Source organism: Astatotilapia calliptera, chromosome 13 (assembly GCF_964374335.1).
Source record: "Astatotilapia calliptera chromosome 13, fAstCal68.1, whole genome shotgun sequence".
Classification (NCBI taxonomy): domain Eukaryota; kingdom Metazoa; phylum Chordata; class Actinopteri; order Cichliformes; family Cichlidae; genus Astatotilapia; species Astatotilapia calliptera.
The window spans coordinates 14261279-14276764 of record NC_137434.1 but is presented as its reverse complement, the minus strand read 5'-3'; the positions used below and the strand labels follow the sequence as shown (position 1 = coordinate 14276764).

The 15486-nt window shown below is 40.4% G+C and overlaps 1 protein-coding gene across 1 annotated transcript in view; it reads right to left on the bottom strand.

Annotated features, from left to right (window-relative positions):
* Nucleotides 1–56: 56 nt before the first annotated feature.
* The window catches only part of dst (dystonin), a 103868-nt gene continuing 88438 nt past the window's right edge, over nucleotides 57–15486 (bottom strand). Inside the window, exons 81-104 of the mRNA XM_026189081.2 lie at nucleotides 15301–15429; nucleotides 14566–14736; nucleotides 13428–13583; nucleotides 12878–13084; nucleotides 12501–12620; nucleotides 11811–11980; nucleotides 11572–11731; nucleotides 10841–11035; nucleotides 10626–10754; nucleotides 10126–10269; nucleotides 9648–9836; nucleotides 9393–9522; nucleotides 9037–9200; nucleotides 8787–8949; nucleotides 8548–8702; nucleotides 8392–8466; nucleotides 8174–8191; nucleotides 7236–7352; nucleotides 5245–5362; nucleotides 4500–4613; nucleotides 2299–2489; nucleotides 1940–2050; nucleotides 1266–1392; nucleotides 57–1148 (exon numbers count right to left, since the gene is read on the bottom strand). Coding sequence (XP_026044866.1) covers nucleotides 892–1148; nucleotides 1266–1392; nucleotides 1940–2050; nucleotides 2299–2489; nucleotides 4500–4613; nucleotides 5245–5362; nucleotides 7236–7352; nucleotides 8174–8191; nucleotides 8392–8466; nucleotides 8548–8702; nucleotides 8787–8949; nucleotides 9037–9200; nucleotides 9393–9522; nucleotides 9648–9836; nucleotides 10126–10269; nucleotides 10626–10754; nucleotides 10841–11035; nucleotides 11572–11731; nucleotides 11811–11980; nucleotides 12501–12620; nucleotides 12878–13084; nucleotides 13428–13583; nucleotides 14566–14736; nucleotides 15301–15429 — 3510 coding nt within the window. The 3' untranslated portion in view covers nucleotides 57–891. The remainder of the gene's footprint in view (nucleotides 1149–1265; nucleotides 1393–1939; nucleotides 2051–2298; nucleotides 2490–4499; nucleotides 4614–5244; nucleotides 5363–7235; nucleotides 7353–8173; nucleotides 8192–8391; nucleotides 8467–8547; nucleotides 8703–8786; nucleotides 8950–9036; nucleotides 9201–9392; nucleotides 9523–9647; nucleotides 9837–10125; nucleotides 10270–10625; nucleotides 10755–10840; nucleotides 11036–11571; nucleotides 11732–11810; nucleotides 11981–12500; nucleotides 12621–12877; nucleotides 13085–13427; nucleotides 13584–14565; nucleotides 14737–15300; nucleotides 15430–15486) is intronic.

Below are 15486 nucleotides of genomic sequence, written 5' to 3'. Positions count from 1 at the left end.
CATTGTGAAGTTGCCCATGCAGCTAAAAATAACAGAGGAGACAGAGGCGATTCTGTGGTGCACACCAGTCTCTGGTGGCTTTCTGCAAGCAGGTTTATTACAAAGTAATGTTACAGTAACAATTTCAGCTCTACCGAAATTAACCATACATTGACATGGGTGCACAGAGAATGTCTACATGAAGTGGTACCTCTTCGAGGTCAGAGTACTCATTTGCTGTGAGGTGGTTAAACAAAAGACGGGCTGCAGCTGCTGACAAACGGGTACATAAAAGCATCATGGTTACGAGGTTTTTGCTACTTGTCTTAAATAGGGGTTTTCGAAGGCTTCTGCAGTGCTTAGTGGGGTTTATTGTAATATATTGCATTGCCCTTTAAATGCATGTTGGCAGTATAACATAGCACTTAAATAGATAATCGCAGTGTGTCAAACGGTACCATAATGCACCATCTACTCCAAATAAAAGCATACATAAATAATAGTACATTCAGTAACTCTTAGAGCACTATCCTGCATCTTTGCCCTTCATTAGTGTAGAAATGTTAGTTCGGCTTGATCATTCCCAGATTTTCTAGTGTTCATCAATCCTCTTCGGGATTTGCATAAATAAAAATAAAGTACAATAAAAACAATTTGACATATTTTCACAAAAAATAAAATACATTAAAAACAAATACACAAGGCCATTGACTTTCCATTCTCACAAAATATTAAACCATATTGCCTCTTAACAGAATATTTTACATCTTTGCAAGAATTTAAATAACACGTGACACATTTGCAGTCTTTTTTACTTTTTTTTCTTTAAGTTACACATCTCCAGTGTCCATTATGTGTTTAGGGTGCAAATAGCTCCTGGGTTTGTTGTTTGTTTGTTTTCAAGGCCACTGTCTATCGCTTCAATCCCTTGGCCAGTTTGCTTGTAGGGGTCATTCTTCTTTGAGGTGTGGGGATCTTAGAGGGTTTCCCTCCGTGTTGACGGGACGCGGAGCGCGGCGTCGCTCTGGCAGAGTCGCCGACCGTCTCGGAAACATCTGAGCACACGGATTGGATGTCTGAGATGTCGAAGTCGGAGGCGTCACTTCCTCTGCGACTGCTTCCTCTGCTTCCGGCTTTACTTCCTGGTCGGCTGGAATTTTTTCTCGATTCTAGAGAGATAAAATCGGGAAACACTTTAAGAAACACTGAAAAGGAATTCAAATTTACATGTGAATGCGATGGATAGATGTGGAGAAAAAGTTGCAAAGATGATGCTTTCTACTCACCACCTATTGCCTGCGTTCGAGCTTTTAGTACAGCAGCACTGATCAAGCTCCCTTCTTCACCTGACTGAAATCCTTTGCCGGACAGGTACCCAGGCAAACGCAATTTGCTGCCTTGAACCGCATTACTCTGCGAAAGAAACAAACTTTTATTAAAATGTAATCAGATGCAATTATTAGTAAAAAAAAATAGAAGACCAAATTTTTAAAAATAAAAGTCTTGAGTATGTATATGTAATAAAAATTAGTCTTAATTCTTATTTAAAAAAACAAAAACATTTTAGTAAAATCATAATTTTTCCCATAACTGAGGTGTATCTGTCAGATGCAGTTAGTATGAATTCATGTACAGCAGAGCAATACGTCATTAGACATTAATGACATGCAGAGGCGACATATGAAGTTGTACATGATGTAGTGGTATAAAAAATAAAGGTTAGGAAAGAAAAGAGCTAGTGATTGAGCCAATTATTCAAGAAAAATAAAGGTTACAAACCCAAATAAAATCTAATAAGCTCATTTTGCATCTTCAAATCCAATGAAGTCAGAAATAAATCTACAAAAAGGCACTTTTTGCTTCTTCTTTTTTTTTTTTTTTTTTTAAAGATTTTTCAATAGATTTCAGTTGGGTCATATATCTGAAGTGTTTCACATCATGTGCTGCATTATGACTATACCTCTGAGGATGAACCTTGGCTCCCAAAGGAGTCTGATGATTTAAGAGGAGTGGAGGGTTTGCTGTTTGTAAGCCATGGTTTATCATAATTGCGGGTTATGTGTTGGGGATTCTGGGGAACAACGGCAAATCAAAAGACAGAGAAATGGATTCACAAACTCAAAAACTATCAGGAACACTAGATGGAAGAAACACAGAAATCAAACAACAAAATGACCAAATTCTGCAAGGGTAATTAAAAAAAACAAAAACAAATTAAAAAGCAGATAAATGAGAGGAAAATCATGATGGTGGTGGAGAGGTTGGGGGTGAGACAGAATGAGGCAGCAGCCAGCTCTAATGGCAGATGTAGCCTCTCACCTTGGGTGTGCTGGTCGCTGCTGGGTTGATGGGGACGGGGAGGCTCTGACTGGAGGTGGATCTGTTGGGAGAAGCTCCTCGAGATGAAGGCCGAGACCTCCGGCCTCTGTAGCGGAAGCTTGCCATCACTTGAGTGGTTCCCTCTGGGAGGATGAACTTCTCTCGCAGCTCCACATTGGTCCTGCCTTTAGCTAAGAAAGACACTCAAAATGAGCCATGATGCACAAATACACCTGTCACTGTTATTTTTGTGTTAATGGTGATTAAGATGATGGTGAGTTAACAACCCACCCCCTCATTTCTTTATATTGTGCCAGAAAAATGGGAAAGAGATGCCGAGATTTATTAAAACATGCAGACAGAGTAAATGGGAAAACAGTATATGAGGCGAAGTCTGAACAATTCTAATGAGCTTTTATTCTTCAGCACAGTTTGAACTCTCTTATGAAAGGCTTCTTATAGTTTCTGATACTTAGTAGTCTTCAGGAATAGCTCTCCAATCTTACTGAAGGATATTCAAATTTCTTTTTTAGATGTTGGCTGCATTTTGTTGCACAATAATAATGTTGAGCTTCAGGCTCAAGGGAGCCCAATCCATGACAGACAGTGTTTCACTGTGAGCTCAGGATCACTGTCATCCTGTTAAATGACGCTGTTGTCAGTCAGATCCTCTCCAGATGGTATTGTATGTATGTGGATCCAAATCTAATGGTAGTTTTTTCTGTTCATGATTCCAACAATTTTGACAAGATCCCCGACACCACTGACTCCAAGCTCCAAACCACGACAGAACCCCACTGAGATTTACAGATTGCTGCAGACACTTACTGCTGTGTCTGTCCTGACTTCTTCAGTACATATTGATCACTATTTGAACCAAAAATTTCAAATTTAAATTTATCACTCCTTAAGACATGTTGCCACTTATTTTCAGTACAGTTCTTGCCTAATTTGGTGCGCATCAGCCTCTTCTCTGTTCCTTATTCTTAAAAATTGCATCCTGACAGCCACATGAGTTTTTGCAACAGGCTCTTAGTAACCAAGTACCTAAATATACCATTTAAAACTGGCTCTTTGCTAGATTGTCTGTTGTGTGTAGATAACACTGCGTAAAGTGCCTTGATTTATGTTTTAATGATTCACAGGACGGTGTTATTCATCTTAACAAACAAAAAGCATTCCTCTGATGCTGGTCAGAATAAAAATGAGTGAAAAAGCAGCCAATGTCCAAAGAAACATTTTGAAAGACCTCCAGAAACCCAGAAGAACTATTGCTCAAGACCACTTTCAAAAATTTACCAAACATTCTGGATCCTTCGATGCAAAATATAAAGAAATGAGGGGTGGCTCCAGACTTGTGCATGTCTTGTCGTGCACAACACTGCATGCTAAGCTGTATTCCCGGCTGTGTAGAAATCTGTTGCTTCTAACGGTAATATCATGAATTGGAAATTTACCAATGTATTTTTCTTATAATCATCACTGAACTACACAGCAATTTCCAGGCGACCCCAAAGAACAGACCAATGAAATGTTATCATGATGTGACTCAACAACAAAACAGCTCATGCAGTTTCATATCTCATCCATACTGTTGAACAGACGTCCAGTTCCTGTTGCAACGGTAGTGGAATAAGTGACAGCGAGAAAACTAAAATAAATCAAAGTGAGTCTAAACACTCTCACAAACCAAAGAAGAAGAATTATAGGAAACTAAACTACAGTGTATAAACTAAACAGTACGGTTACATTGAAAACAAACAGACCTGCATGCAGTTTTAAACACTAAGCCACCCTGTCAAACAAAGTAAATGGTGTAAGAAATACTGCTTCGGTTTTGTGGCGTGTGTTTCATAGAGGCAATGTAACCATTTTCCCCTATGAAGGAGCCTATACTACCAGGCAATACAGTCAGATAAGCACAGCTCGAACCCTGGACTGTAAAAAGAAGCTTGACTCAGAGCTCCCTATGACATGCGGCGCGAGTAAAATGAGCCAGTTTCATTGTGCTGAAGTGCTCGAAGGTGATGTGATTCCCACAAACAACTGCATGCATGAAAACCAGCCGCAGCTGAACGACAGCTGACTGCAGGTGGAGCCGGTTTCCGAGGATGACATTCTTTCACACTGAGCGCTCACACGCAGCTACAGTACGGCACACACCAGGACCAACACAAGCTCGGATGTGCAGACACACATACCACTGGTGGGTTCATGGAGCAAGGTGAGAAAGTTTGAGATTTGCCAACCTATAGGAGACTGAGTAATTGAAGAGTTTGATTCCGAGCGCAACATTTTGCTCCCGTGGTGATGCACTAGAAGAAATGTTCATGTTGAGCAGGAGGCGGGTTTAGTGGGAAAAACAGAAATTGATCATTAATACAGATGCTAGCAGAAACATGTCGGAGTACCAAAGCTAAATGTGGGTCGCATTATGGTATATATAAGTATATATGTAGGCAGCACTGTTAATAAAAATATGCTTACATATGAAATATATTTTTGACAGATGATTTAACTGTGTTATCTCATTCAAGCATTCAGTGTTGAGATAGTGGGAACAAAAGAAAATAAACTCATTTTAACCCTCAGAAAATTGCAGTATATTATGTAAAGATATAATATAATATAATATATTGCATGAATTATCGATATATGTGATATATCTTCTATTTTTAAGCTCCAAGTTGCCATTTCAAACAGGCCTATATAAATAGACATTGGACAGTAGTTACGTTTCATGTTTCAATAACTGAGCTAACATCACTGAATACACAGTAATCTTAATCCAGATCATCATCATCCTCCATGTGTGGGTAGTAAAAAACAATGATATACAATCAAATTCTTTCATCGCACGCGAACAAAGAAAGTGAAAGTCAGTACAACAGCTGACCTTTAAACAAAATTGGATCGTGACTCCTCAAAGTTAACCTTTGAACTCACCTCGACAGGGGTCATTCTTCACCAGAAACTCGTCCAGTGCCATCCAGCCTCCTCCCACCCGCACCATCACAGTGCTGCGCAAAATTCTCACAAGGCGAAGCTGCTGAGAGTCTCCAAACTGCGATGGGGGAAGGAAAATAGAGAGGGGAATGTGTGAAAAACCTGACCTTCCTGTGAGCACATCCACACTGCAGACCAGAAGCTGTGCAACACTGGAAACCAGAGTGGAATGAAGAGTTACATTTATTCCAGCTAATTATTTTAATTGTGGGGGAGCAGATGGCTTTCATCCAGATTATTTCACTGAGCTTCAAAAACGACCTGTCGGAAAAGATTCACGTCTGCTTCTGGTTTCTCTTATATGTTGTACAGGTTTAAACACACACACGTAGACATACAATCATAAACACAAACAGATTTTGACACAAAAACATGAATTTTATCTTTTCATTCTCAGACACAACAGAACACAAATTACACAAAGGTCAATCCAACTTTTTTTTTCTACAAGCGTGTGCTATTGTTTTACTAGTTCTAGTTACTAGTTCTAGTTACTCATTGAGTTCATGCTACAGTGAACTGACTACTTCATAGTCATTGATTCATTTACTATACACTACAACTTGAAGTAGAGCCTGACTGATTTTGTTAGTTGATATTCATTTACTTCAGATATCCCATACAGGATATTGGTATCTGTGTAAATAAGACAATAAAATAATTACACAACATAACGTTCAAAAAGAGCTTTTTGTGACATTATCATGAATTTTGTGAAGCCCAAATGATTCTTACTGATACCCGTACCAATGATATTCCAATGGCCAATATATTTTTCTCTGTCATGCACAAAAAACCTCACATTGGTTATGTGAAGTTATTTATTTACATGCCCACCTCTGCTCGGAATGTTTTCAGAGCGCCCTCTGGTGGACACACATCAACACTCATAACATGGTTGAATGGTTATTTCTCCCGTCTCTTTTTTACTTTTTAATTTTCATTTATCAATCCCAATAAATGCTGATGCTGACAGATTAGCAAATAACGTTTTTTCCTTTAATCATATAATTTCATTTGTATTTTTAATTAGAGCTATCAGAATCAGCCTCAAAGCCATATCATCAGTCAGGCTCTACATTCATACCTGCTGCTGTTGAGGGTTAACTTAATATGAGATGTTGTAAAGCAGTAAATACATCAAACTTCACAGCTTTACAAACTTAACCAGCCTATTTTTTCCTCTCTTTTTTCAGTGATCACTGTGTAATTGTGGTTTCTGGTTGTAATGTCTATGTGTCTGGCTTTATCTCAGCAATGTAAGACTCCACTTTTACTGCAGAAGGAGCCTGTGAAGAAAAAAAAACACCATAACTGAAGGCACATGATTACACCACCAGGGGGCCCCAGTGTGTAATAATTTGACTTCATGTCACCTACCACACATAGCAGACATAGGAACAGTGAGCATGTTATGGGGAGAATGATTCAAGCTTTATGAGGGCATACCACACATGTCAGCCAGTTGGATGAGACCATGAGCATCAGGCACAAAAACGGAGTTTGCAATTACAGCGTGCATGCTTTCTGTCAAAATCAACATCACATTCTGATCAAACGCACAAACATCAATCTCCTACAATCCAGCACTTTGTTGCACTTTCTACAGCTACAAATACTCAGGATGCATTGACACTGATGCAGATCCAATGCAGCTAGCTCCAAATGGCACACATGAGGAATGGTTCAAATCACTTCTGTCTAAATCCACCACCACAGTGTGACACGCAGACATGACCAAACACTGATGACGGTCCACTAACTTCCTATTATCATATGGTATCTCTTTAACTGATAACAAAAATCCTGCACTTGTATGATTATCATAATGATTTAATGCCACTGGTGAGTCTAGTGATCAAATACATTAAAGGTGATGATGATCTGGAGTAAAAGGAGGCACAAGAAACAGCTTAAGAATAACCATTTACCAGAATACAGCTTTCCAAAACTGCAACGTGTAGGTGGGGGGTAAGATTTTGATTTTCCCTGTTTGCTATTGTCTCATCGCCGATTAAGGAGTCATGTAAGCAGTGAACCAGACCAAACTGTCAAAAGAATTATTTTTAATTTATTGTTGTGTGATAACAATAATACAAACTAGTTCATAAAGCATCACTAACGCCCCTATCCCCTCTCACTGACCCCTCAGTAATGACCTTTTTCCGACATGCAGGTTGCCAGCACATATTAACAAAGTAAGAGAAGTGAAAAGCAACGTGTTCATTGAAATCATCAAAGTTGCCCAAATAATGTAATAAATAGTGTCAGCCAGTGCTGAGGTAAATCATTCCCATGACACTGAAGCACCAAAGGCAAGCACACAGAAAGCATTATTGTATGCCCAGCAGATGAATTTATGCCCATGAACCAGTAAAATATGGGCTGAAATGGTACTGGCACGCCAATATTGCATTTTCTGAAACTCAAAAGCAGATATACAGATATATATATATATATAGAAACATTAATTGCACTAATTATAACGCAAATAAGTCTTATTTCCCCCCAAAAAACATAACCTATGTGAAAAGAACAAATTTAGATTGGACATAAACGTCGACTGCCATAAAACTTGAAAGCATGCTTCTTTCATTTACTCATTTTAAATCAGATTTAGAGTTATGTGTGAAGCTACCATAAATTCTCAGACCAAACACACATCTCAGGCCAGTGTTAAATAAAGTTAGATTAAATCAGCAGGCCATAGACTTTTTTTATTTCTACTTCTGAGTTCCAGAACATCTGAGAACATCAGCCAGGAATCTGGGCAGAAAGTGTTAATTGGACAGCAAACGTGGTAAACGAAAAAAGGACGCAAGGCTCGATAAGGCACAGAAGAGAAGGAGGGAAAGAAAAGAGGATGTACCTGATTTCCAAGGTAGAACTGGTGATGTGAGGAACAATAAAAAATATAAAAAGGTTAGCACACATTCGCACTTTTGTCATCATGTTCAACACTTACCTTTAACAAGAGTATTCCCTGAAAAGTCTTTTATTTTAAATTATTTCATAACCATGTCACAGCTTGTATTGCTTAAAAAAATTTCACTGTTAGATAAGCCAAACACATAAAAATGTGCTTACCCGGTATTTATTGGCACCAATTTGCTCCACCTGGAATCGTTTTGGACATTTGCACTTCGCCACTTGGCGCGTGACCTGCGAACGCATCATTTTTTTTAATTAAGCGACGCCTCACATTTGAAAATGTGAAATTAATGCCGCAGGCGTTCTTATTACCTCGTCCTCAATTTTGTCAGCATCTGTTAGTGGTTTGTAAGCGTCTTTGTTGGGATGTAGAGCTGCTACAAACTCGTAGTAGTCAATGTAGCCGTCACCGTCTCTGTCAAAGATGTCTGCCACGGCGCTCATCTCCAGACGACTTGTTGGGAATTCTGTTGAAGAGACACTGAGTGTTGCAAAAAGGAGCATTTTGTTCAGCGGTGTAGATGTTTTTCAGCTTTGAGTCTGACACTTACTGGAGGAGAGGATGCCTTCTATGAACTCCTGTCGCGTCACTTTGCCGTCTTGGTCTTTGTCAATGCGGCGGAAGAAGTCCATGACGCGAGACTTTTTATGGTTCATCCAGCGCATGTAACGTTTCCGCCACACATCAAAGTCAAAGTTGGCAAATTCTTTCAGCTGAGCAGATAAAGAAAGAAAGGTCAACATTAATAACTAAAAAGCTAGAAATTTGCAGAAAAATGTCTGCAGATTTTGCTAGATTACCTCCTCCAGTCTGTCCAAAGCATCATTGAGTTTCCTCCTTCTGTCCAAAGCCAGCAGCCACACGTGCTGCCACTTGGTCACCAGCAGGTTAACCCGTGGGTTCTTTGTTTCAATGGGAGCTTGTGTTGATGACGCATACATCGCTTGCGTGGGAGAACGTTTTCCTGTAAGGGAAAGACAAAAAACTTTAAAATGACTGTGTTTCCACCATATAATCAGGAGGAATGCATTCACACTGACATCATTCCAGGTGCTAAAATGGGCAAATTGAGGATGTCGTGTCACCCTGAAGTGATTCAGAGCATGGCCAGATGGCTCGGGTCATACTCTATGAGGAACAGTGATTGGATACATACTTCCAGCTCTTCCTTTGTCCAACACGGGGATCTGAGACTGGATCTGGGGCTCCGCAGCAGCCTTCCTTTTGTGTGTCTTGGTGATTTTGTCAACATCTGGTTGCTTCCTGGTCATTTCCTCCATGAATGCCTGCAGGGGGCGAGCAGCAGTAAACTACTGTTAACTGAATGCCCACGCAATCATTAAAATATGGAATTAAAAAAAAAACGAAAGTTATAAAATTTGATTTATTATCATTTGCTTTTTTGATGTACCTGGTGTTCTGCTATGAGGTTTTTGACCTCCTCGATCTCCTGAGGGAGTGGCTCCTTATCCTTGTCGTTGAGGTTGGTCTCAGCCCACTGTAGCCACGTCAGAAGATTTTCCAGCAGCTCCTGAGTAGCTAGCAGCTCAGTGAGGGCTGTGGCCAGTCGCTGCTGGTGCTGTCTGGCCCAAGCCTGCACCTGTGTAACAGCAGTAATACACTTATATTACTAATAACTAAATTAATTTCAGATACACTGAAATCAAGTTAACTGCACACAACTTGATTTTGTTTACCTGCTAAGATGAATCATTATTACTTTTTTTTATATAATGACTATCCATAGTAACTTTTTCTCTGATTTTTTGAGTGCTATAAAGAGTTTCTGATCCAACCCTTGTTAAAATGAGTAATTCTTCCTTATTTTAATTTATCAAAATAGGTTAATGTGTTCTGTTAAACCTGAAGGTATGAAACAGTGGACTGACCTCTTCAAAGCGGGCTTTAATGATGGTGTTCCAGTGCTTGATGGTTGTGATAGAGTCTGGATGGCAGATGCTGAGAATGGCCTCCCCCATACTGGCCGCTTTATTTAGAGCCACTCGCTTTTCTTCCAGTTTTTTCATGAACACCTTGAAAAGAATTTTTTTTTTAAATTGAAAAAGCGTTGGGATTCGAAACTATCCCATCCCATATCTAAAAATAAAAACAAAACATTGCTCATACTTGGTTTAAAACCGGAGCAGAGCCCAGTAATTCTAATCAGATGACCTCATAGTTAAGAAAAATATTTTTGGCACTGAAAGCAGCATGCCATCTACTTTTAGACAGGCTGCAATTACAGAGTCAGGATCTTAACTGTTTATTCAAGCAAAGTATTGGCAACGTGTTTTATTTCTTTAATAAAGCAACAAAAATATGAAACAACTTAAGACATAAAAGTTTTTTTCTGAAATAAAAAAAAGCAGAATCATTTGCATTGCTTTACCTTGTGTTGTTCGATAAGCGCTCGCAGAGCTTCTTCATCGTCGGGCAAGCTGCCATGGAAGCGCAAACTTTGCTCTGCCTCAGCTAGCCACTCCAGCAGGATGTGAACAGCAGAGTGAAATTCTTCAGCCTGCAGTGGGAGAAGACGCATATGTCAGGCTAACATACTTTACTTACCTTCTACCTTGTGATTGTTTGGAGTACTGTCAGGAATACCTGGCCCAAAGCCTGCTCCAGCCGGGTCTGCTTAGACACAGACAGGTTGCACACCGTCTCCCAGCGCGTGCTCAGCTCCAGCATCTGGACTTTGACCCAGGAGGAGTCATCGTGAGTGTTCTCAATCAGCTCCCTGGCTGAACGTTTGAGGGCCTGGACGCTTACCGTCCGCTTTCCCAACTCCTTCTGAAAAACCTGCAGTAACGAGACATTTGAGGACACAGTCAGCCAAAATATTAACAATATCCAGTTTTTTAAATGACAAATTCTTAAATTAATTTTAAACATTATTTCAAAAAACATCTTTTTGTCTCTATTTCACAGCTGGCCCAATGACAAGAAGCATAAAACAGGGTGCTTTTAGTATCTGTTGTCCTCTTACTTCAATAAAATGCTAACACAAAGAATGTTATTAATATAATATTAATAATGAGTAAGGAAAAACACACCAGCATCAATTTTCAAAGCTTTGCTCAATACACAACCCGAAAGAAAACAGACTCTCAATGAGAAAGTAATACAATGCCTCCCCTTTTGTTGTTTTAATGTATTGTCTATCCCCCGTGTTAGTTTAAGATTCTTTCGTCTTGTATTGTGTTAGGAATGATAAAAGGTTTGGGCGTGGCAGCAGTGAAAGGTTTCACTTGATTTCTGCCACTAACGTCAGCAACAAATGGGCCAATCAACAAAACAAAGGGATCCTGGGTCTTCGGTGTGGTGCTGTTCTCTACCTTGTGGTTGTCTATCAGGTTGAGAACCAGGTCTATGTCTCCATGTACGGGCTGGTCCTCAGCCAGCTGAGGTTCCACCCTGTACAACCAGTCAATAAGAGCCTGGAGAGCATCTGTAAACTGGCCGGAGAACAACAAGGCCTCTTCCAGCTTGTTTTGTCTGCAGAACAGAACAAAATATTCACAGTGAGGCTGTTTAGCAGAATGAAATACAACCCTCATTGGGAGAAAATCCTCACCTTTCCACTGACTTCCCACAAACAGTGTCCCATTTGTCCCTCAGTTCACTCAGCATGTCGTCCAGCTTCTGTCTGTCATCCTGTAGAGTGGTCTTGTCTTTCAAGGCCCGTCCTGTTCGAGTGGTGGTATCATACACAGAGTGTTTGCTGCCAAGAGCTTTCTGGAACTCCTGCACGATGGGGAAAAAAAAGGAAAAATAATATACACAACCCCCAAGTGGTCCGGTTTAGTGGACTCATAATGCCTCTATCTTCAAATGGAAACAGCAAATCATCTCAAGAGATTTTATTATTATTACTACTGGCATGTCAAACAGTATCTTAATCTGCGTGTGGTGTGTGCTTTTTGTGATTAAGAATACAGTCTTCAGCGAGAAGAACAAAAAGGAGGTCAAAACTCAAGAGCTCTTGCTCCATAGAGATTAAATGTATCCAAAAGCTAGGGCAGCCTTAAAACATTTGGTCCATTCAGGGATTATGACAAGATTAGCACAATCTCCCAGCATAACACCACAAACACAACAATAGTCAACAGCAATGTAAGCATTTGGATTCTACTGACTCTGTAATTTCAAATAACAGATCCCATTTTCAAATTCCAGCTCTGGTGTTTCAGATATTTCTGTTTAATGAATGAAACGTTTTTTGTAGATGTTGCTCCATGTGTTAACACATTTTTCTCTCAGTTACCTTGTGCTGTGCCAGCTGCGTCTTGATTTTATCGGGATCATTGGCAATTTCCACTTCAGAGTCCAGAGTCTTCTCAGATTCATCTAACCACTCCATCAGTTTATTGAAATTTTCATGGAACTAATGAAAAATTAAGAACAAAAAACAGTGTAAAGCATTTTAAAAACAGGTATGAGTTCACTAGATTTATGGCAGAGCCCTGCTTAATGTTAGCATGATTGGAGCAGAAGGGCCCTATAATTCAGAAAGTTCTGTAATAGGCTGCAGAAAGAATAAGAAACAGGTTTAATATCCTATTTCCAGAGCTTTCCAATGATAATAAAAAGTCCTGATGTCATGCCTGTTCAAACTCAGCATAAATATTCACAGAACAGTACCTGCTTCGCCCTCTTCCTGGCGTCGTCCAGTAGACGACCCCGCTCAACAGACCTCTGCACCAGCTTCTCCCAGCGCCCTTGCACGCTGAGCAGCAGGTTCTTTATCAGGACCACATCCTGTTTCTGGCTGAAGTACTTCAGATGTGTGCCCGTCTTGTCCAGTTCAATAATGTGTTCTCTGTGGGAGTTTACCTCCGTCACAAACATCTGCACAGACACAATGCGAGGGAGAAAAGGGAAAGGATTCAGGCCAGATGTTCTAACAATAAAAAAGGAATAAAGGTTTTTCAACTGACAGCAGAGGAAATGTAAGTCATGTGGGTAATGTGCTAATGAGCTCTGTTCTCAAGGATAATACAGATGCCATTAAGTCATTGTTGGCTTTAAGACAAAGCAGAATGATGAGCTGGTAATCATGAACCGGTAATCAGGGTACTAATAATTTTAATTTCTCACCGACTCAATAAGACTACTAGACGTTACCGCAGTAATGTCTAGTAATCAAGCAAAGTTGGACCAGAAGGCCTGTCCTCCACGTGCAAAGACGTACCTTATGCTCATCTATCTGAAACATGATGGTCTCCAGTATGAGGGAAGCGGGCGAAACTGTGTTCAGCGTCTGCTCTGCTTGGGTTAACCAGTTGATGAAATCTTGCAGGGAGTTGTGGAAATCTGTAGCCACAGTCAAAGCTTCTTCTAGTTTCACCTGTGGAGACGAAACGTTAAAAAAACTGAAGTAATACTGGACAAAAATCAAAGAGCGCTATCCTGTTTATAACACATGTGCATTGTTTAGCGGTGTAAAGTATCTCTGGTTGTTATAGCAACAGAGAAAGAGGGCACTGCGGGGGATACAATTGCACTTCAACAGTGCCAAACATGACCTCTATTTAAAGAGAGGAAGTTAATATATCTGGAGGGGACTGATGGCTGAGGCATCATGAGGTTTTAATTGAGTAAAGGAAACAGCCACTCCATCACTGAAAAACATCCGTTTGGTACAGCTGAGGCCGGTGGCTCAGGGTCATCACATGGCAGTAAATGCTGTGCTAATGACATTACAAACCTGGTGAGAATTACGGCTGCTGATGTGTTTTTCCCATTTATCGTGGGTCATGTCGAGTGTCTTGCTAAATATGGAATTGTATTGTAGCAGTGCATATGTCCTACAGAAAAATAAGCCACTTGACTGCAGAGGTATCACAGGGAAGGCTGTAGAGAGTTTGGCCAGCAGCTCTGACCAGCGCTAAGATTTACCAGACTTTGATTTCCTGGGAAGAGGGCCAAAGTAAATAGGATGCAAAAGCAAGATGTTACAGTAAAAGTTGAAGCAGCTAAAATAAGGAGAACCATATCTGAGAGCAGTGGTGGTGTTTTATACATTTTAGCAACAAAACTAAAAAAAAACCAAAGTGAATGATGACATTTGGCTTAAATATTAGCTGATGTTTTGTCAACCCTACACTGTGGAAACGTATGACACCACTGTTGTTCCACTCTGATCTACAGTGTAACCGCATCCTGTGTGTCCTCGCCAGCGCTCTGTCTTTACACTATTGGTTATCGGCACTGGGATTAGAAGCTTTCAACCACACAGTCATGGCTCAAGTGTGTGTCAGCGATCCCTTAATCTGAAATCCTGAGTCATCAAGCTAAGGGCAGTGAAAGCCATTCAGTCATTCCCCTACCTTTCTTTCAGCGACCTTCGCTTGCACCGCTTCCCATTTTTCCTTCAGGTTGGCGAGGTCCTGCTCCGTGTTACTGTCTGGACCCTCGGGCATCATCGTTAGCAGTTGCTGACCCTTGTTCTGGAGCTCCTGATACAGCTCCTCTTTTGACTCAAAGGCAGAACACAACTCCTGTGAGGAAAAAAAAACAACAACACAGAGGAGAGTGATGGTTTTGTCAAACAGGCTGAATTACAGTTAAAGACCGATCTATTGTTACTTTTGGATTTCTGCAGTGTTCAATGGGATGAATTTGTCAGTCGCTAGTCCAAATGTAACTCGAAAATGGTTAAAGAATGAGCATGGTGAGTCATGCCGAGCATCTCAGAAGCATGTTTCTCACAAACATTTGACCAGGATAATGTTACTAATTTGATGAAAGTAATCTGTCTGTTTTCAGTTCCCTGAACTGTCACCACTGCTGCCTCTTAAGGGAGAGCTCACTGTGAAAGTGTCTCCATTACAAAGTAGGAAGACAAAGCAGGAAAACATTCCTAAATTCATTATAGTCAGATACGGATGAATCAATTTGAAACACTTGAAGAGGTCTTTTTTATCACAGACTGCAGGGCAATGAGAGTAGTGTATTTTGTAGTGTCGTTTAATTTTCACACTTCAGATAAAACACAGAAAAGACAGTCACCTCCTCCCAAGTCTGCCATCTGTATGCAGCCTCTCATATTGTTAAACACATACCAGATGGGCGTTAAGCTGCTCCCGGGCCGTGTCTGGTAAGCCTCCCACAGCCTTTGATGCCAACAGCTGACGTTCTGTGTCTTTCAGCCACTGCTGCATGTCTTCTATCTCACCATGGAAACCCTGAGCCTGCAACACAATTCAACCTGAGTCAGGACAAAAGGTGCCTCACACACTCGCTATTAG